This window comes from Stenella coeruleoalba (assembly GCF_951394435.1).
Source record: "Stenella coeruleoalba genome assembly, chromosome: 6".
In the NCBI taxonomy this organism is placed as follows: domain Eukaryota; kingdom Metazoa; phylum Chordata; class Mammalia; order Artiodactyla; family Delphinidae; genus Stenella; species Stenella coeruleoalba.
In genome coordinates, this window is record NC_137151.1 from 58,567,865 (window position 1) to 58,585,859 (window position 17,995).

General features: G+C 42.4%; 2 protein-coding genes across 3 annotated transcripts in view; one reads left to right on the forward strand and one right to left on the reverse strand.

Annotated features, from left to right (window-relative positions):
* SLC4A10 (solute carrier family 4 member 10) overlaps nucleotides 1–17,995 on the forward strand; it is a 230,828-nt gene that overhangs the window by 119,903 nt on the left and 92,930 nt on the right. For both annotated transcript variants that reach the window (XM_079923638.1, XM_079923639.1), the window contains one exon: nucleotides 1,029–1,175. In XM_079923638.1, coding sequence (XP_079779764.1) covers nucleotides 1,029–1,175 — 147 coding nt within the window. The remainder of the gene's footprint in view (nucleotides 1–1,028; nucleotides 1,176–17,995) is intronic.
* LOC307188347 (uncharacterized protein) lies at nucleotides 9,423–13,576 on the reverse strand (the record flags this gene model as incomplete). The annotated part of the gene is made up of 3 exons (XM_079925352.1): nucleotides 9,423–10,822; nucleotides 11,947–12,156; nucleotides 13,571–13,576. 3 exons carry the CDS (start codon nucleotides 13,574–13,576, stop codon nucleotides 10,016–10,018), a joined length of 1,023 nt encoding a protein of 340 aa, XP_079781478.1. The 3' UTR covers nucleotides 9,423–10,015.

Below are 17,995 nucleotides of genomic sequence, written 5' to 3' on the forward strand. Positions count from 1 at the left end.
TCTACTGAAACTGCTTTCTGTAAGGTCACCATTTACGAAATATACTATCCTGTGTTCAGTACTTATGTCACTTGATCTCTTACTGGCATTTGACATTATTGAACACCTCTTTTTTTTTTTTTTCTCTTGAAGAACAGCAAAAATTATGTGCTTTGTTTTGACACTAAATCTTTGAGGTTTGTGTTATTGCTTACCCTGAGGTAATAAATATATCCTTCTATATTCTGTCCAATGAGTTTAATACTTTAACTCTCATATTTAAGCTTTTAATACCTAGAATTGCTTTTTGTGTGGAATGTGGGTAAAGATCCAATTTCACTTTTATATAATTACTTGGCTTATTATCATTTATTGATTAGTCCATCATTTATTCAATGGTTAGCATTAGTTTATGCCACGGTATAAATATTGTTAAAATTTCTAATATATTCTATAAATTTTTATCTCTATTTTAAAGCAAGGGCTTTTTTCAGGAAGTTTGATTTACACATATTTAAACAATGTTTGCCAAACTTGAATCATTAATTCTAGTTTAATGAGCTTGCGTCTATCCTCCTTTCCCTTCTCTCTCTTTTTTTTTTTTTTTTTTGCGGTACGCAGGCCTCTCACTGTTGTGGCCTCTCCCATTGCGGAGCACAGGCTCCGGACGCGCAGGCTCAGCAGCCATGGCTCACGGGCCCAGCTGCTCCGCGGCATGTGGGATCTTCCCGGACCGGGGCATGAACCCGTGTCCCCTGCATCGGCAGGCGGACTCTCAACCACTGCGCCACCAGGGAAGCCCCTCCTTTCCCTTCTCTTACTCTTGCCACCAGAAATTTCAACATTCACCTAGCATTCTAAGAAAAAACAAGTGTGTGCAATCATAGAATAAACTAAGCTATAATATTTTACACTAAAAACTTCTTTAGTTAGAGCTTCTTGTTCAAATTGTTATAATCACATGTGAGATAACTGGGAGATGAAAACAAAGAACACATTAAGATTTTATAATTGTTTTTTATCTATAAATGATTATTTTCCTTCTTTAGGTATTTCATGATGTTGCTTACAAAGCTAAAGATCGTAACGACTTGGTATCAGGAATTGATGAATTTCTGGATCAGGTTACTGTTCTCCCTCCTGGAGAATGGGATCCAAGCATTCGAATAGAGCCTCCCAAAAATGTTCCTTCCCAGGTATGTATATACGAAAATACTCTTAAGACTACCATCATTTTGTTGTGTTTTTAATATATGTACTAAAATAGTATAACCAATCCAAAGATTCAAATGATTTAAATGATAACTTCTGTGATACTGTGATTTATAATATGAAACATGTATCTGGTCTTTGTCCCTATTTCTGGCAGAGAGCTCCTGAAATGCTTGGAATTTTCTAAGTGATGAAAGCAACAAAGATGTCTTTTGTTATGTTAATGAGGTTACTCCCTGGAAGTTACCTCCAGGGAGGTGAGAGGGGCTAGAGTTTGAGTTCAATCACCAATGGCCATTGGTTTAATCGATCATGTCTGTGTAATGAATCCTCCACAAAACCCCAAAGGGACAGTGTTCAGAGGGCTTCGGGGTTGGTGAACACACAGAGATTGGGAAGATTGGTGTGCCTGGAGAGGGTATGGAAGTTCCTTGACCTTTCCCCATGCCTTGTCCTATGCATCTCTTCCATCTGGCTGTTCCTGAGTTATATCCTTTTATAATAAAACTGGTGATCAAGTAAATAAAATGTTTCTCTGACTTCTATGAGCCACTCTAGCAAATTAGTTGAACCTGAGAAGGGATTCATGGGAACCCTCAGATTTATAGCCAGTTGATGAGAAGCACCAGCAACAACCTGAAATGGGGTCTGATTGGTGGGCAGTCTTGCAGGACTGAGCCCTCTACCTGTGGAATCTGATGCTATCTCTGGGTAAATAGTGTCAGAAATGAGTTAAATTTCCCACCACATTTGAATTGGTACCAGAACCTAATAAATCTCTAAAAAGGCAGGGATATGAAGTTGTAAGATCTTCCTTCTTCCTATTCAACACAGATTTAGTGTATTGATGATATTCTACTAAATGACAGTCTCATATGCCTAGAAAGATTTTAGACCCACCTTAACACATACTATACTGGAGGAAAATTGAAATTTTAATAAAAATAGAAAATATGCTTGAGAAAAAGCTCATTACCGTCTTTCCATATTCTGATACATCACTTTGAAATTGGCAAGTGTTAGGAAAATTCAAAGGCATGGTTTAGTCATATTGCATGGAAAACTCCCTGTTTCTGCTAATCACATTTATGATTTGAAGAATTTTTTTAAATAATTCTTTTGTTTCTATTACTTTTGTGTGGGCATATGGTGTGAAAATTGTAAAAATTCTCCCTATAAAAATCGAATGTGCATTTTACTTGTTATACAATGCAGAAAGATAGAAATAAAGACCATTGCTGTTGTTTGGGGTGAGATTCTTATTGCAGGCATGTCTTTGTTGAGAGTGGTGGCCAAATGTCTTAAGCCCACTCATATTGCCATCTCTATTCCTGTTGAATCTGCCTCCTCCAACTCTCTCTGCTGTCATCTACCCAAGCCTTGCCTTTGGCTCTTGTCCCTGTGGAGTTCAGCTGCCTTAGTAGTTGACTGTGCTGCCTTAGTTGAAGCAACAGATGGCCTAATTGACCCAGCTCTAGACATAGAAGCTTTTCTGGTTAGCCAGAGGTGGGTAAATGAGCAGGTGTACTACTTAACCATTTCAGGTGATCTACTACTAAAATAAAGTAAGTTGCTTAAAGAGTAATTTTAACGGTTTAAATGGTCTTATTTTTGTACTTGCATACACCTTTGCACTTACAGTATTAGCAAAGGCAGTATAATGCTTCTTGAAGTAATAAGAAAGAATCTCTTTAATTGATGTTATTTGGAAAAATTTAGTGAAAATACTAATATGTTGAATATGAGACCTTAAAATTCACTTGTTAACACCAATTTGCTTTTCAAACATTAAAACTAAAGTCAAGCATTTTTAAAAAAATTTATTTATTTTATTTTTGGCTGCGTTGGGTCTTCATTGCTGCGTGCGGGCTTTCTCTAGTTGCGGCAAGCAGGAGCTACTCTTGGTTGCGGTGCGCTGGCTTCTCATTGCAGTGGCTTCTCTTGTTGCAGAGCACGGGCTCTAGACACGTGGACTTCAGTAGTTGTGGCACATGGGCTCAGTAGTTGTGGCTCACAGGCTCAGTAGTTGTGGCGCACGGGCTTAGTCGCTCCGCGGCATGTGGGATCTTCCCGGACCAGGGCTTGAACCCCTGTCCCCTGCATTGGCAGGCAGATTCTTTACCACTGCACCACTACGGAAGCCCTAAAGTCAAGCATTTTTGAAGCACCTTCCCTTTGAGAAATGATGTTTCTGAGGCAAGTGGAGGCATGGGAGCTTTGTATTTTCAAAATTAATTTTATGAGACTTTAAAACCAGGATTAATTGTTGGATTCTGGGTATTGAGAGGCAGTAGTAGAAAGAACATTGAATTAAGAATCAAGGCACCTGGGTTCTGCTATTATCTATTTGTATGATCTTAAACAGATGCCATAACCTTTCTGTACTGGTGTTCTATATCAGTGTGTCCAACAGAACTTTCTGCAATGATAGAAATGTTCTATATCTATGCTATCTAATAAGCCAAGCCACTCCTGAGCACTAGAAATTTGGCTACTGCAACTGAGGAACTGAATTTTTAATTTTAATTAACTTAAATTTAAATAGCCATGTGTAGTTAGTTACTATAATGTTAGACAACACAATTTTATATAATGAGTTTGAATTAGATACACTCTGTGTTTTTTACAACATTAGTATTTTTTAAATGTATGTTGGAATTGAATAATAGATACTATGAAACTATGTTTTCTTTGATTAAAATGAATTGAAATAAATTAAGCACTCTGACTTCTATTCATTCAAATAATATTTTCCTCCATGGGATAATCTCCATGGTTTTTATTCTTCCAGAATGTGCAAATCACAGTATTTTTAAATACTTTTTACTTTCAGTTAAGAGAAGAATAAACAGTCACCTCAAGGGATACCCTTGAAAATACTGTTAGAACATTGTGTCAGTCATTATAATCACTCCCTTGTGTATACCCTCAACTTCCTTGCTTTTCTCTCATGCCATTTACTTGCTTGTCAAAACCACAACACTGTGTGAGTTTGTTAGACCTGCGCGGTCTCCTAGGAGTTTCGACTCGCCCAGGAAACAACAAGAGTCGGAAGTCGATGCAAAACGCAAGAGGTTTATTGAAGGCCGGTGCACCGGGGTTCCTTGGTCCTCACGCAGGAGGTCGAAGAAGGAACCCTTTTTGGGCGCGAATATGTCAGTTTTATAGGTTCCCACTTCCCTGTATGTAAATTATAGATTTGGTTGTGTTCTCCTGCTGATTGGTCCCGGCTTAGGCTCGGACCAGAGAGGGAACTTATCCCCAGCTGTCTGATTGGTCTTTGACAGACACCTATTTTGTTTATCTCCCTCCTTCTCGGGAGGGGGCCGGACATCCTGGAAATTCACCCATTGTCTAAGAAGCCCCTATTGTCTGGAGAGTTCTTAATCATTAGCTGGAACAATGTCCCTCGAGTCCCACATTTCCCCCTTTTTCTTGTGACTATTGATTCCAATCATGGAATCTCAACCTTCTGTTCGTAAACTTTGGTACTGTTGTCTTAACATTAGAACTTGTACAGTACTGATACGTTCTCTAATAAATGCTATCAAGCGATTTAGAACACATGGTCCAAAAGTTAAAATCAACAATAAAATAATAAGAGGTCCCAACAGAGTAGAGATTAAGGTGGTAAACCAGGGGGACTTATCAAACCATGATTGAAACCATCCTTTTTCGTTTTCTCTCTCCCTTTGCCTTTTATCTAAACGTTCCCTTAGTTTATCCATGGTTTTGGTAATGGTTCCTGAATGATCAATATAAAAGCAACATTCTTCTTTTAGAGCGGCGCATAATCCCCCTTCTTTAAGAAACAGCAAATCTAGGCCTCTTCTATTCTGCAACACCATTTCTGAAAGTGAGGTGAGTGATTCTTTTAGTTGAGTTATGGAACTTTCTAATGCTCGAAGGTCGATGTCTACAGCCTGTCTTAAACTTGCATAATACTGGGGTTGTTGTATGAGGGCTGTGGTTCCTGTTCCTATCCCGGCAGATATTCCTAGTCCTAGAAGGACAGCCAATGTGAGGGTTACAGGTTCTCTCTTCCTTCTTGTTTTTCCCTCGTATTCATCTAAGAAGGACGAATCTGAATGATAGATAAGTCTAGGAACTAATTGCACTAGCACACAAAAATCAGCTGAATTGTTGAGAACCTCTAGAGAGACACAAGGGGTGAGCCCCGTGTTACATGCCCACCATCCATCTTGGGGAGGTACAAGATATCCCGAGCCTGAAGGGAGGCTGAAATCATGACAAAGGTGTCGATGGGACTGGGGAGGTGTTCCTATACAAGTACCATTTCCAGAAACCGAAGACAGAGTTAATTTACTGTTCCCTTTCTGTTTCCATCGACAATGGTCCGGGGAGCTGACATTAGTATAATTAGAACTATATCCTATAGCATCATAATAAGGGGGAGGGGCAGCATAACAGAACCAACATGATTTTGTAGCCTCCGGGTTTGTAGCATTAAGGACCGTAAAGGCTGCCTGCACCAAAGAAAGCATCCTATCCTGAGGAGTCCCAGGCTTAACTGTGGGTTCTTTGGATCCAGAGGTTTCATTAGTCTCATTCTTTGTTGACGTAGTTGAAGGGGCCGGGGGAAGCAAAGGGGGGCCAAGTACGGGATTTGGGCCTATTGATATAGGAGCAGGGGTCTCAATCTTTAGCTTAAGGGTCATTAATATTCCCAAATCATATCCATTCTTGTAAAATCTAATGCCCCATGAGTGGCCATTTACCCATTTTTTATCTCTTTTTCCAGGATTACTAAAGGAAATTTTGAGGGGGTGGCACCATCCTGAACATTCGGGGGCGACGGGTCGGGGACCCCTATAAGAAGTATGAGTGTAGTTGGCTGTTACTGTAATAAAATCCCAAGTTGAGGTGGGTCTCCAATAAGTATCTCCTGTGGTTTCACATCCCCAGTTTTGGCAATATAAATTTTCAGTTCCCCCACATTTATAATTCAGGGATCGGGGGCGATGGAACCCGGGGCATACATAGAAGGAGAGGGTTCTGAGCCAACTTCTTCGGACCTGGTTTTTACAACCCTCTCCGGAGTAATCAGCTTTAGTTAGAAGTTGGGACGGAGCATTATGCTGATCATAATAACTCTCTAGATCCCAATAGGGAGCTCCTATGGCCAGTTTACAGACATCAGGAAAAAGGTCTGGCCACCAGGTCCAGGGAGGGGCAGTATGGCTAATGGACCAGGTTATATCTCCAGTTTGAGAAATTACCTGCCAAGTTAGACGTTGGGGCAGGTGAGGGCTAAAATCACTTACAGTCAGTAAAGGCAGTAAAACCAAAATTATAAGTCTTAGGTTCGTAGAAGCTTGAGTTTGAGCGGGTTGTCGGTTCTTTGGGCCTGCCATCCTGATGATGCCGCCGCTGGTGCAGCTTTCACGTGTGAAGCATGGATCCAGGCAGCGATGCCGTCCACTTTTATGGCCGTTGGGGTGGTTAGGAGGATGGTGTATGGTCCTTTCCATCGAGGTTCCAACGTCTGGGTTCGATGCCGACGGACGTATACGGAGTCTCCGACTTGGAAAGGATGAGTTTCTCCCGGTGTTCCCGGTTGGTAGGCCTTGGCGAGTTGGGACCATATTTCTTTCTGGACCAATTGGAGTCCCAGTAGCCTAGCATATAAGTCAGTGTTATTTTGGCAATCAGGTTTTATTTCTTTTCCTAAAGTGAGGAGGGGAGGCGGGGCACCATATAATATTTCAAAAGAAGTAAGATGGTATCGGGAAGGTGTATTTCTAACCCGGAATAGGGCCAATGGAAGGAGCACCGTCCAATCGGTACCGCCAGTCTCCAAGGACAATTTAGTTAGGGTCTCTTTTAGAGTCCTATTCATTCTTTCTACCTGACCTGAACTCTGGGGTCTATAGGCACAATGTAATTTCCAATCAGTCCCCAAATATCTGGCCACATCCTGACTTACCTGGGCGACGAAGGCTGGAACATTATCAGACCCTATTACCTTTGGTGCTCCAAATCGAGGAAAAATTTCTTCTAAAATCTTCTTGGCTACTACAGCAGCTGTTTCTTTCTTTGTTGGGAAAGCCTCTATCCATCCTGAAAAAGTGTCTACAAAAACTAAAAGGTATTTATTACCGTACCTTCCAGGACGCACTTCGGTAAAGTCCACCTCCCAGTAAGTTCCTGGGCGGTCCCCCCTGAGTCTCTTTCCAGTTTCAAGTTTCCCTTTGTGAGCGTTTACCTGTTGACATGGGACGCATTCCTGCACAATTTGTTCAGCTAATTTTGTCATTCCAGGGGTTTCGTACCCGGCTTTTTGTAACAAGGCTACCATCTTTTTAGTCCCCAAATGTGTCCATCTGTGCATCTGTTGTAACATGGATTCTGCTTGCTGAGGGGACAAAGTTCCTTTTGTTGTGGCCGGGATGATTTCTTCATCGCGGCCTGGTTTTTCAGGAACTTTATCTGACAGTCCTAGAATGACTTCTCCCGATGCTATTTCTCGGGCCACTTGGTCAGCCATATTATTTCCCCTAATTATTGGGGTATTTCCTTTTTGATGTCCAGGGCAGTGGATGATACTGACTTTAGTAGGAAGCATGAGTGCAGTCAACAAAGCCATGATTTCGTCTTTGTTTTTAATTTCTTTGCCACCTGAAGTTAGTAGCCCTCTCTGTTGGTAAATGGCACCGTGGATATGAGCGGTAGCAAACGCATATCTACTGTCTGTGTAGATGTTTACTTTTTTATTCTCTGCCATCTCTAATGCCCTCGTCAGGGCAATTAATTCAGCTCGTTGGGCTGAGGTCCCTTGTGGTAGCGCCGCTGCCCATATGACTTGTTTTCCGTCTACCACGGCTGCCCCAGTTCGACGCTTACCTTCCTCCAGGAAACTGCTCCCATCCGTGAACCAGGTGAAATCAGCATCAGGGAGGGGCAGGTCCATCAGATCTGGCCTACTGCCGTGTGCTGCGGCCAGTACTTCCTGACAATCATGTATGATGGTGGAGCCTTCCAAGTCAGGATCAGGTAGCAAGGTGGCTGGATTGAGTCCTGTGGCTGGAGCAAACTTGATGCGATCTGAGTTTAGCAACAGGGTTTGGTAATGGGTCATCCTGGCATTAGTTAGCCACCTATCCGGTGGTTGACGGACTACATTTTCCAGGGCATGAGGAGCTGTTATTGTTAGATTTTGTCCTAAAGTTAGTTTGTCAGCATCTTTGACTAGAACGGCCACTGCAGCGATTATCTTTAAACAGGTGGGCCATCCTGATGCCACAGGGTCCAATTTTTTTGACAAATAAGCAACTGGGCGATTCCAGGGACCCAATTTCTGAGTCAATACTCCTTTTGCAATGCCCTTATTTTCGGCCACATATAAATGAAAAGGTTTGGTTACATCTGGCAGTCCTAGGGCTGGAGCTGAAAGTAAAGCTCGTTTGATTTGGTCAAAAGCCCGTTGTTCCTTATCGCCCCAAACGAAAGGAGTGCTGTTTTTGGTTAGGGGGTACAATGGGGCTGCCAGCTTAGCAAACCCTGGAATCCATAGTCTACAGAATCCGGCCGTCCCCAAAAATTCTCTAACCTGCCTGGCGTTTTTGGGAGCCGGAATTTGGGCCACCGTATCCTTTCTGCTCTCCGTGAGCCATCTTTGCCCCCCTTTTAATAGATACCCCAGGTAACTGACCTGTTGTTGGCATATTTGTGCTTTCTTGGCTGAGGCTCTATATCCCAGGGTTCCAAGTTCCGTTAACAGTTTTTCAGTACCCTTGATACAATCTTCTTGGGTCTCAGCAGCTAATAAAATATCATCAACGTATTGGAGTAATGTTACCTGGGGATTTGATTCTCTATATAATGCCAAATCCTGATGGAGGGCTTCATCAAAGATGGTCGGGGAGTTCTTAAATCCCTGAGGTAGCCGTGTCCATGTCAGCTGACCAGACATTCCCGATGTTGGATCTTTCCATTCGAAGGCAAAGTAGGGTTGGCTCAGGGGAGAGAGTCTTAAACAGAAAAAAGCATCTTTAAGGTCCAAAATAGTATACCACGTATGTTGAGGTGGAAGAGTGCTCAGGAGGTTGTAAGGGTTTGGAACTGTGGGGTGGAGGTCTGCCACCCGTTTGTTTACCTCTCGTAGATCCTGCACCGGCCGATAATCATTTGTTCCTGGTTTCTTTACCGGTAGGAGAGGGGTGTTCCATGCTGATTGACATCTTATTAAGATGCCCAAGTCTAGTAGCCTCTGTATATGGGGACGGATACCGTCTTTGGCTTCTCTACTCATGGGGTATTGACGGACTGTTACTGGGGTGGCAGTTGCCTTGAGTTCCACTAGCACCGGGGGCCGATTTTTGGCCATCCCCATTCCGGCAGTTTCTGCCCAGGCTTGAGGGAACCGAGTTACCCAATCAGTAACATTAACTCGTGAGGATGAAGGCTGCTCGTATAATTTATATTCATCTTCTAATTTCATAGTCAACATTTGAAGTAACCTTCCCTTATTATCAGTTATGGTGGGACCTTCTGGCTGAAAGTGGATTTGAGCCCCTACTTTGGAGAGTAAATCTCTTCCCAGCAAAGGATAGGGGCATTCCGGAATAATCAAAAATGAATGGGTTACTCGTCCAATCCCAAGATCTACTGTCCTTCGTGTGGTCCATGAATATTGTTTATTCCCAGTGGCTCCTTGTACCCATGACCTTTTAGCTGAGATAGGACCTTTTGAGTGGAGAAGGACGGAGTGCTGGGCTCCGGTATCTACCAAAAATTGAACAGGTTCCCCCTCCACTTTAAGAGTTACCCGGGGCTCGGGGAGAGGGTTCGAGCCCTGACTTTCCTAGTCTTCTTTTTCCAATGTTAAGATTTTGTTTTGGGTTGGCCTTCCTCCATTCTTTTTCTTAGGACATTCTCTCGCCCAATGTCCTTTTTCTTTACAGTAGGCACATTGGTCCTTGTCTAATGGCTGCCTTCTGTCTGCCGTTCGCCCTTCCTGCCTATTTCTATCCCCTATATTTCTTCCTCCAACCACAGTGGCCAGTATCTTACTTAAATTCCTCTCCTGTCTCTTATCCCGTCTTATTTCACGGGCTTCCTGCTCTTTCTGCTTTCTTTCTTCCTTCTCTTCCTCTGTTTCTCTTTTGTTATATACTTTATCTGCCTCTTTTACTAACTCCTGAAGCGAAAATCCCTGCAAGCCATCTAGCCTCTGTAATTTCTTCCTAATATCAGGGGCCGCTTGATCAATGAAAGCCATTGCTACAGTAGCCCTATGTTCCTCCGAAGTTGGATCATAAGGGGTAAAGCGTCTAAAGGCTTCCATTAAACGTTCCAGGAACACAGTTGGCGATTCCTGGGGCCCCTGAGTTACTTCCCTTACCTTAGCCAAATTAGTGGGCCGTCTGGCCGCTCCATGGAGACCCGCCACCAGAGCCTGGCGATACATTTTCAGGCGCTCCCTACCTTCCGGGGCATTGAAATCCCAGTTTGGCCTGACGAGTGGGAAACCAACATCAATCTCATTAGGCAGCTGGGTAGGTTGCCCATTGGCGCCTAATACATTTTTTCTGGCTTCTAAAAGAACCCGTTGCCTCTCCTCAGTCGTTAGGAGAGTCTGAAGCAGCTGCTGACAATCATCCCATGTGGGCTGGTGGGAGAAAACAAGAGATTCTATTAAAGCGGTAAGGGCCTGTGGATTTTCGGAAAAAGTTGGGTTATGCATTTTCCAATTATAAAGATCTGCAGAGGAAAAGGGCCAATATTGGAGAGGTCTATTCCCTTGGCCGTCGGGGGGGCCATATTCTCTAAGAGGTAGGGCAGTGGAGTCCGGGGAGATAGCCCTCCGGCTCCTAGTGCCCGCTGAGGGACCCCTTTCTTCTTCCATCATGGATGGTTCCCTTGGTGCCGAGGGCAGTGGAGCTGGGGGTCCTCTAGGTGGTAGGGGATTTGGGGCCGGAGGATAAGGGGGTGGGGAATCCAAAAGAAGCAAATCGGACTGCGGGTCAGGATAAATCGCCTTCGGTGGATCCGGGGCGTCAGGTAGCTTTTCCGTGTTGGGGTTTTTCTTTAAGGCTAATATCTCCGACGCTGCTGATGTGTGCGCGGACGTACCTGTTGAGGAAACAAAGGGCCGGACCCACGGAGGTGGGGAGAGAATTAAATCTTCCCAGACCAAGACATATGGTACTTGGTCTGGATGTCCGTGGGGATCTATATTAAATATCTTAGACTTCAGCAGCTTAATCTTGTCTAATAAAAAGGATCCTTCGGGGGGCCATCCTATCTGAAATGTTGGCCATTCAGAGGCACACAAAGTCTGCCACTTTCCTTTCTTCACCTCTACCGAAAAATTATGGGCTCTGGCCCGAACTTCGGTCCAATGGCTTAGGGTAAGGGAAAGAGGAGTCGTCATAGTTTGTCCCATTGTCGTCCGTCAGAGAAGAAGAATAGACCACAATACAGAAACAGTTAAAACTCCACGAAACACATATACGTATGGGCCACCGCGAGCTCGCTTCAAAACCGAAACTTCTTCAGATGGCAGTTACCACCAAGGGAACTGCCGAAACCGAGTGAAGGGGAGACAGAGTTTGCCTCTCCTTCCAGATGAGCCACCAGGGCGTCCCCTAGGGCTCATGGACGCCGGCTATTAGCACGTCTGCCTAGCCAGAGGTCCGATACAGATTCCATAATAAGCCGATTCTTACGGCTTTCCTCCGATAATGGCCCACAAAGAACAAGGGACAAACAGACAATCAAGCTCGAGCTTACCTGGTACCTCCAACTCCCGATGTTCTTGTGGTCCGGGGCGAGTGGAATCCCGGACGAGCCCCCAAATGTTAGACCTGCGCGGTCTCCTAGGAGTTTCGACTCGCCCAGGAAACAACAAGAGTCGGAAGTCGATGCAAAACGCAAGAGGTTTATTGAAGGCCGGTGCACCGGGGTTCCTTGGTCCTCACGCAGGAGGTCGAAGAAGGAACCCTTTTTGGGCGCGAATATGTCAGTTTTATAGGTTCCCACTTCCCTGTATGTAAATTATAGATTTGGTTGTGTTCTCCTGCTGATTGGTCCCGGCTTAGGCTCGGACCAGAGAGGGAACTTATCCCCAGCTGTCTGATTGGTCTTTGACAGACACCTATTTTGTTTATCTCCCTCCTTCTCGGGAGGGGGCCGGACATCCTGGAAATTCACCCATTGTCTAAGAAGCCCCTATTGTCTGGAGAGTTCTTAATCATTAGCTGGAACAATGTCCCTCGAGTCCCACAAGTTCATTTCTTTGGTCTATACCTCCATTGATGCAGCTGAGAGTGGCTGAAGGAAAACATACAACTACATTGACTAATCTCATATAATTCATGACCACATACCTCAGGTAGGCCCTTTATATTACAAGTTCATTATACTCTACTTCCCAAGTTCAATCCATTCTCTACATTATTATCTCACACCTGTTTTCTCTCCTCAAACCTTCAGCACATGCTTTCTGACTTTCAGATGTTGACTTGCTTCCTACTTCCCTAAGAAAATTAAAATAATCAAAAGAGAACTTCTGTAGATTCCCAAAACCATATTTGTCTACTGCCAGCACCTACATTCTCTGCCTTCCCATATATCACTATTGATGAATTATCCAAAGTCAGCCTTCTATCTGTGCAGTAGATCCCATCTCTTCACACCTACTCAAAAACATTACTCCCCAATCCTCCTCTTTCTCCCCTATATCATCAGGTCTTTTGTTCTGTATTATATCATTTTTATTAGCAAACAACATTGTTAATTTGTAAATCTTAAAAAAAGAATTCTCAATGCCACTATCACTGCCAGCTACTCATCCATTTCTTTGTTCCCTTCTATAACCCAATGCAACAGAAAAGTTCTCTGTACTATCTGCCTCCAATTCCTCTCCTCCAATTCTCTCATTTTTTAATTGAAATATAGTTGAAGTACAATATTACGTTAGTTTCAATATACAACATAGTGATTCGATATTTAAATATATTACGAAGTGATCACCACAGTAAGTCTAATAACTATCTGTCCCCATATAAAATTATTACAGTGTTATTGACAACATTCTTATGCTGTGTAATACATCCCCATGACCTATTTACTTTCTAACTAGAAGTTTGTACCTCTTAATTCCCTTCACCTATTTCACCCATCCCCACACCTCCTCCCCTCTGGCAACCACCCATTGTTCTCTGTGTCTATGCCTGTTTTTGTTTTGTTTGTTTGTTTGCTTTGTTTTCTAGATTCCACATATCAATGAGATTGTATGAGTATTTGTCTTTGTGTGACTTATTTCACTTACCATAATATCCTCTAGGTCCGTGCATGTTGTTGCAAATGGCAAGATTTCATTCTTTTTTATCCTTCAATTCTCTCTTGAACCTACCTCCATAGGGCATTTGCCCCCATCACTTTACTAAAATTTACTTACATGAAGGTCGCCAAAGACCTTCACAATGCTAAATTCCAAGGTCAATTTTCAGTCTATATTTTATTTAGCCTATCAATCAGCAGCCTTTGACAGAATTGATGACTCCCTTTTCCTTGATATATTTTCTTTTCTTTGACTCCTGAAACCCCACACTCTTGGTTTTCTTTATACCTCACTGGTGACTCCTCAGTTTCATTTGCTGGTTGCCCCTCTTCTCTCTGATTTCTTTATATTGAAGTGATGCAGGGCTCAGTCCTTAGTGGTCTTCTCTCCTCTACACTCATTCTCTTGGTAATATCATCCAATCTTATAGCTTTAAATCCTCTCCCAAATTTATTTTTCACCTTGCACTTGCAAGTTACTTATCCAAATGCCTATCTTGTGTCTCTACTTGGGTGTCTTTTAGATATCTAAAATTCAACATGCCAAAGTTGGAACTGAATTATAGATTGCATTATTTCTGTACCTATATACATCTTTGCATTTATATTATAAAAGGCAATATAATGTTTCCTGAAGAATATAAGAAACTCTGATCTTTTCTCAAAATCTGTTCCATCTGTACCTTCCCATCTCAATAAGTGTTAACTCCATACTTACAATTGACCAAAACAGAAACTTTTATTCTTCTCTCTTATACCTGACTTCAATTCTGCCAGGAAATACTCTTGGCATTGCCTTCAATATTTATCCAGAATTATACGATTTCTCGCTGTTGCCACTGCCACCCCCCTAGTTCAAGCTACCACCATCTTTCTCCTGGATTACTGAAATAGCCTCCTAACCAGTCTCCTTGTTTCTACCCTTGGCCCCTAGAATCTGTTCTCAACACAGCAGCCAAAGTGTTAGGTCATGCTACTCCTTTCCTTGAAATCCTGCAAAAGCGCCTCATTTCATTGAGAATAAAAGCCAAATACTTACCATGTTCTACTAGACCTATAGAGTCTGGCTTCCCTTCACCTCTCAGTCGTCTTCTGTCTCTTTCTTACTCACTCCTCTCCTTGGCCTCCCGCCTCCTTGTTCTTCAAACCCTGCAGCCACACTCCTGCCTTAAGTCTATCCCACTGGCTGTTCTTTGCCTGGCTGTTCCCCAGTTATTCTATGGCTAATTCTCTTGACTCCCTCAAGTTTTTCTCAAATGACACTCCATTTGTAATTCCCAGTTCCTCCTCCCTATACCTCACACACACCCCCCTTAGTCTGCTCTAAATTTTTACTTTTCCATAGTTTTTATTTCTTTATTTTTTCTTTATTATATATTCTGCATTTGAAAAAAACCATTTGATATCATATCTCTCTATAGAATCTGGCATGTACATAATGCTACATGAATATGGACATCTCAAGGATCTTATTAAATCCACCAAACCTCTCTCAATCCCCAAAAGGAAGAAGCAGATCTGTTCAACGTTTCTTTCTAATAATTCACGTTGGCGATATCAGAAGAAACTTGGAAACAAATTTTATTTATTTATTTACTTATTTATTAAAAAAAATTTTTAAGACATCTTTTTTAAAAATTTATGTTTTATTTATTTTGGCTGCGTTGGGTCTTTGTTGCTGCACTCAGGCTTTCTCTCGTTGCGGCGAGTGGGGGCTACTCTTCGTTGCAGTGCACAGGCTTCACATTGCGGTGGCTTCTCTTGTTGCGGAGCATGGGCTCTAGGCACGTGGGCTTCAGTAGTTGTGGTTCGCGGGCTCTAGAGCGCAGGCTCAGTAGTTGTGGCGCACGGGCTTAGTTGCTCCGCGGCATATGGGATCTTCCAGGACCAGGGCTCGAAACTGTGTCCCCTGCATTGGCAGGCGGATTCTTAACCACTGCACCACCAGGGCAGCCCTATTTTTAATTTTTATTGAAATATAGTTGATTTCAAACTTGTGTTAGTTTCAGATGTATAACAAAGTGATTTAGTTATTTATATATATATATATATATATACACATATACACACACACACATATATATATATTCTTTTTTAGATTCTTTTCCATTATAGGTTATTACAAGATATTGAGTATAGTTCCCTGTGCTATACACTGGGTCCTTGTTGGTTATCCATTTTATATATAGTAGTGTGTATATTTTAATCCCAAACTCTCCCTGGTTTTTAATCTTCTTAACACACTATAGAATTAATTTACTTACATGTTTACTTGTTTACTGTTTGCCTTCCCCATTAGAACATAAGCTCCACAGGCCTGATTTGTCCCCAGGTGTACAGTGGTGCAGCCTAGAACCTGACACAGATTGCCTCCCAATAAGTGTTTGTTGACTGAATTAATTAATTGTTTAATTTGCCTAGTCAAATATCTACTCACCTATTGATTTTACTTAAAATGTCTGGGGAATTCCCTAGCAGTACAGTGGTTAGGACTCGGTGCATTCACTGCCATGGCCCGGGTTCGATCCCTGGTTGGTGAACTAAGATCCTTCAGGCTGCGCGGCTTGGCCAAAAAAAAAAAAAAAAAAAGTCTGAAAAACAAACAAACAGAAATTTCCTATATTTTCCTCGGAATATTCATTGGTACTATACATACACAATTTTTTTTTCAAAAACCTTTTTGCCTTACTAGAAGATGACCACTCCTTGAGAAAATTGTTACTTTAGAATGGCAAATATCTTTCATGGCTTATCACTTGCCTTATCAGTGTATAGCTCTTCCCACTGTAAAACAATGAATTAATTTATGCAGTCAGAGATAATTCCCCAGAAGAACAAATATCACTTGCCTTCTGAGGCTTGCTAAGAAATCTCTCCCTAGGTGATTATTGGGTATTGAGAGTACTGAGGCCCAGTATCACAGCCCTTTACTGTTGTATGATAGTTAATTTACCTGTAAAGGCCGTTCCTTCACCAGTTGACAGACATACTCTCTTTTATCTTTGAACTTCAATTCATTGTATCTATTTATATACCCAGGAAATTGCAAAATATTAAGCAATGAACTTTCTTATATTTTGTGCATTTCAAAATGTATTTTTTGTCATGTTTTAAATCTGTACCATTTTATCTAAATGTCCCATTGTAATAAGATCATTTGATAATTCACACTTGTTCACGTTTACACTAAACACAAAGAACATGTTTACACTATTTTGGAATGGCAGTCAAGTAAAAAGTTTAATTTCACCATTAAAGATTTTTTTATTGTCCTTTAAAGCACTTTTGGGCTTCCCTGGTGGCGCAGTGGTTGAGAGTCCGCCTGCCGATGCAGGGGACACGGGTTCGTGCCCCGTTCCGGGAAGATCCCACATGCCGCGGAGCGGCTGGGCCCGTGAGCCATGGCCGCTGAGCCTGCGCGTCCGCAGCCTGTTGCTCCACAACGGGAGAGGCCACAACAGTGAGAGGCCCGTGTACCGCAAAAAAAAAAAAAAAATTTATTGTCCTTTTAAGCACTTTTGAACACATTGGGGTGCTCCAAGATCACCAGTAGGTAGGATTTTCTGATTTTTTTTTTTTTTTTTTTTTGCACGGTAGAGGGCCTCTCACTGCTGCAGCCTCCCCCGTTGCGGAGCACAGGCTCCAGACGCGCAGGCTGAGCGGCCATGGCTCACGAGCCCAGCCGCTCCGCGGCATGTGGGATCTTCCCAGACCGGGGCACGAACCCGTGTCCCCTGCATCAGCAGGCGGACTCTCAACCACTGCGCCACCAGGGAAGCCCGATTTTCTGATTTTTTAAACTCTCTGTCACTGACAAAAGTGGGCGGAATAGACCTATGGGGAAACAGCACTTACATAACCTCAGTTAATTTGTCATTGGCTCAATTAGAAGCTTCCTTTTGCAATAGTCTTTTGGATCGCTTTGTGTTGGAAAGAAGCTTGGGTAGGAGGATCTGAGCCAGGATCAGAGAGGGAAATATATTTTAAAAATAGCTAATGATAACAGTTAATGCTTATTGAACAGTTGAACTAGGCCAGGGATATAACACCACTAACACCTCTTCACCTCGACCTATCTTAAACCTGGTCTCGCTCTGTCCCCATTTCTTACTTTATTTTCTTTGTATCTCTATCTCTACCTGACATTGTAAGTTTATTGTTTGTCTCCACTAACATAATGCTTTTTCTTGCTCATCTTTACATCTATAGCATCCCATAAAAATGAATGGCACACACTAGGCACTCAATAATTAGTTGAAAGAATGAATTAATATTCATCACCTTATTTCATTCTCTCAACCACACTGATAGGTACTGTTATTATCACCAGTAAAAGGAGGAGGGAACTTAGGCTTTAGGTGGCTAGATAACTTTCTAGAGGTCATATAACAAACAAGTAACAGAGCCTGAGTTCTTAGCCACTCTGCATATTATTGCCTCAAGGGAAAAAAAATTGTTTTTGTTATTTACAACTAGCACCTGAAATTCAAAAACAAAA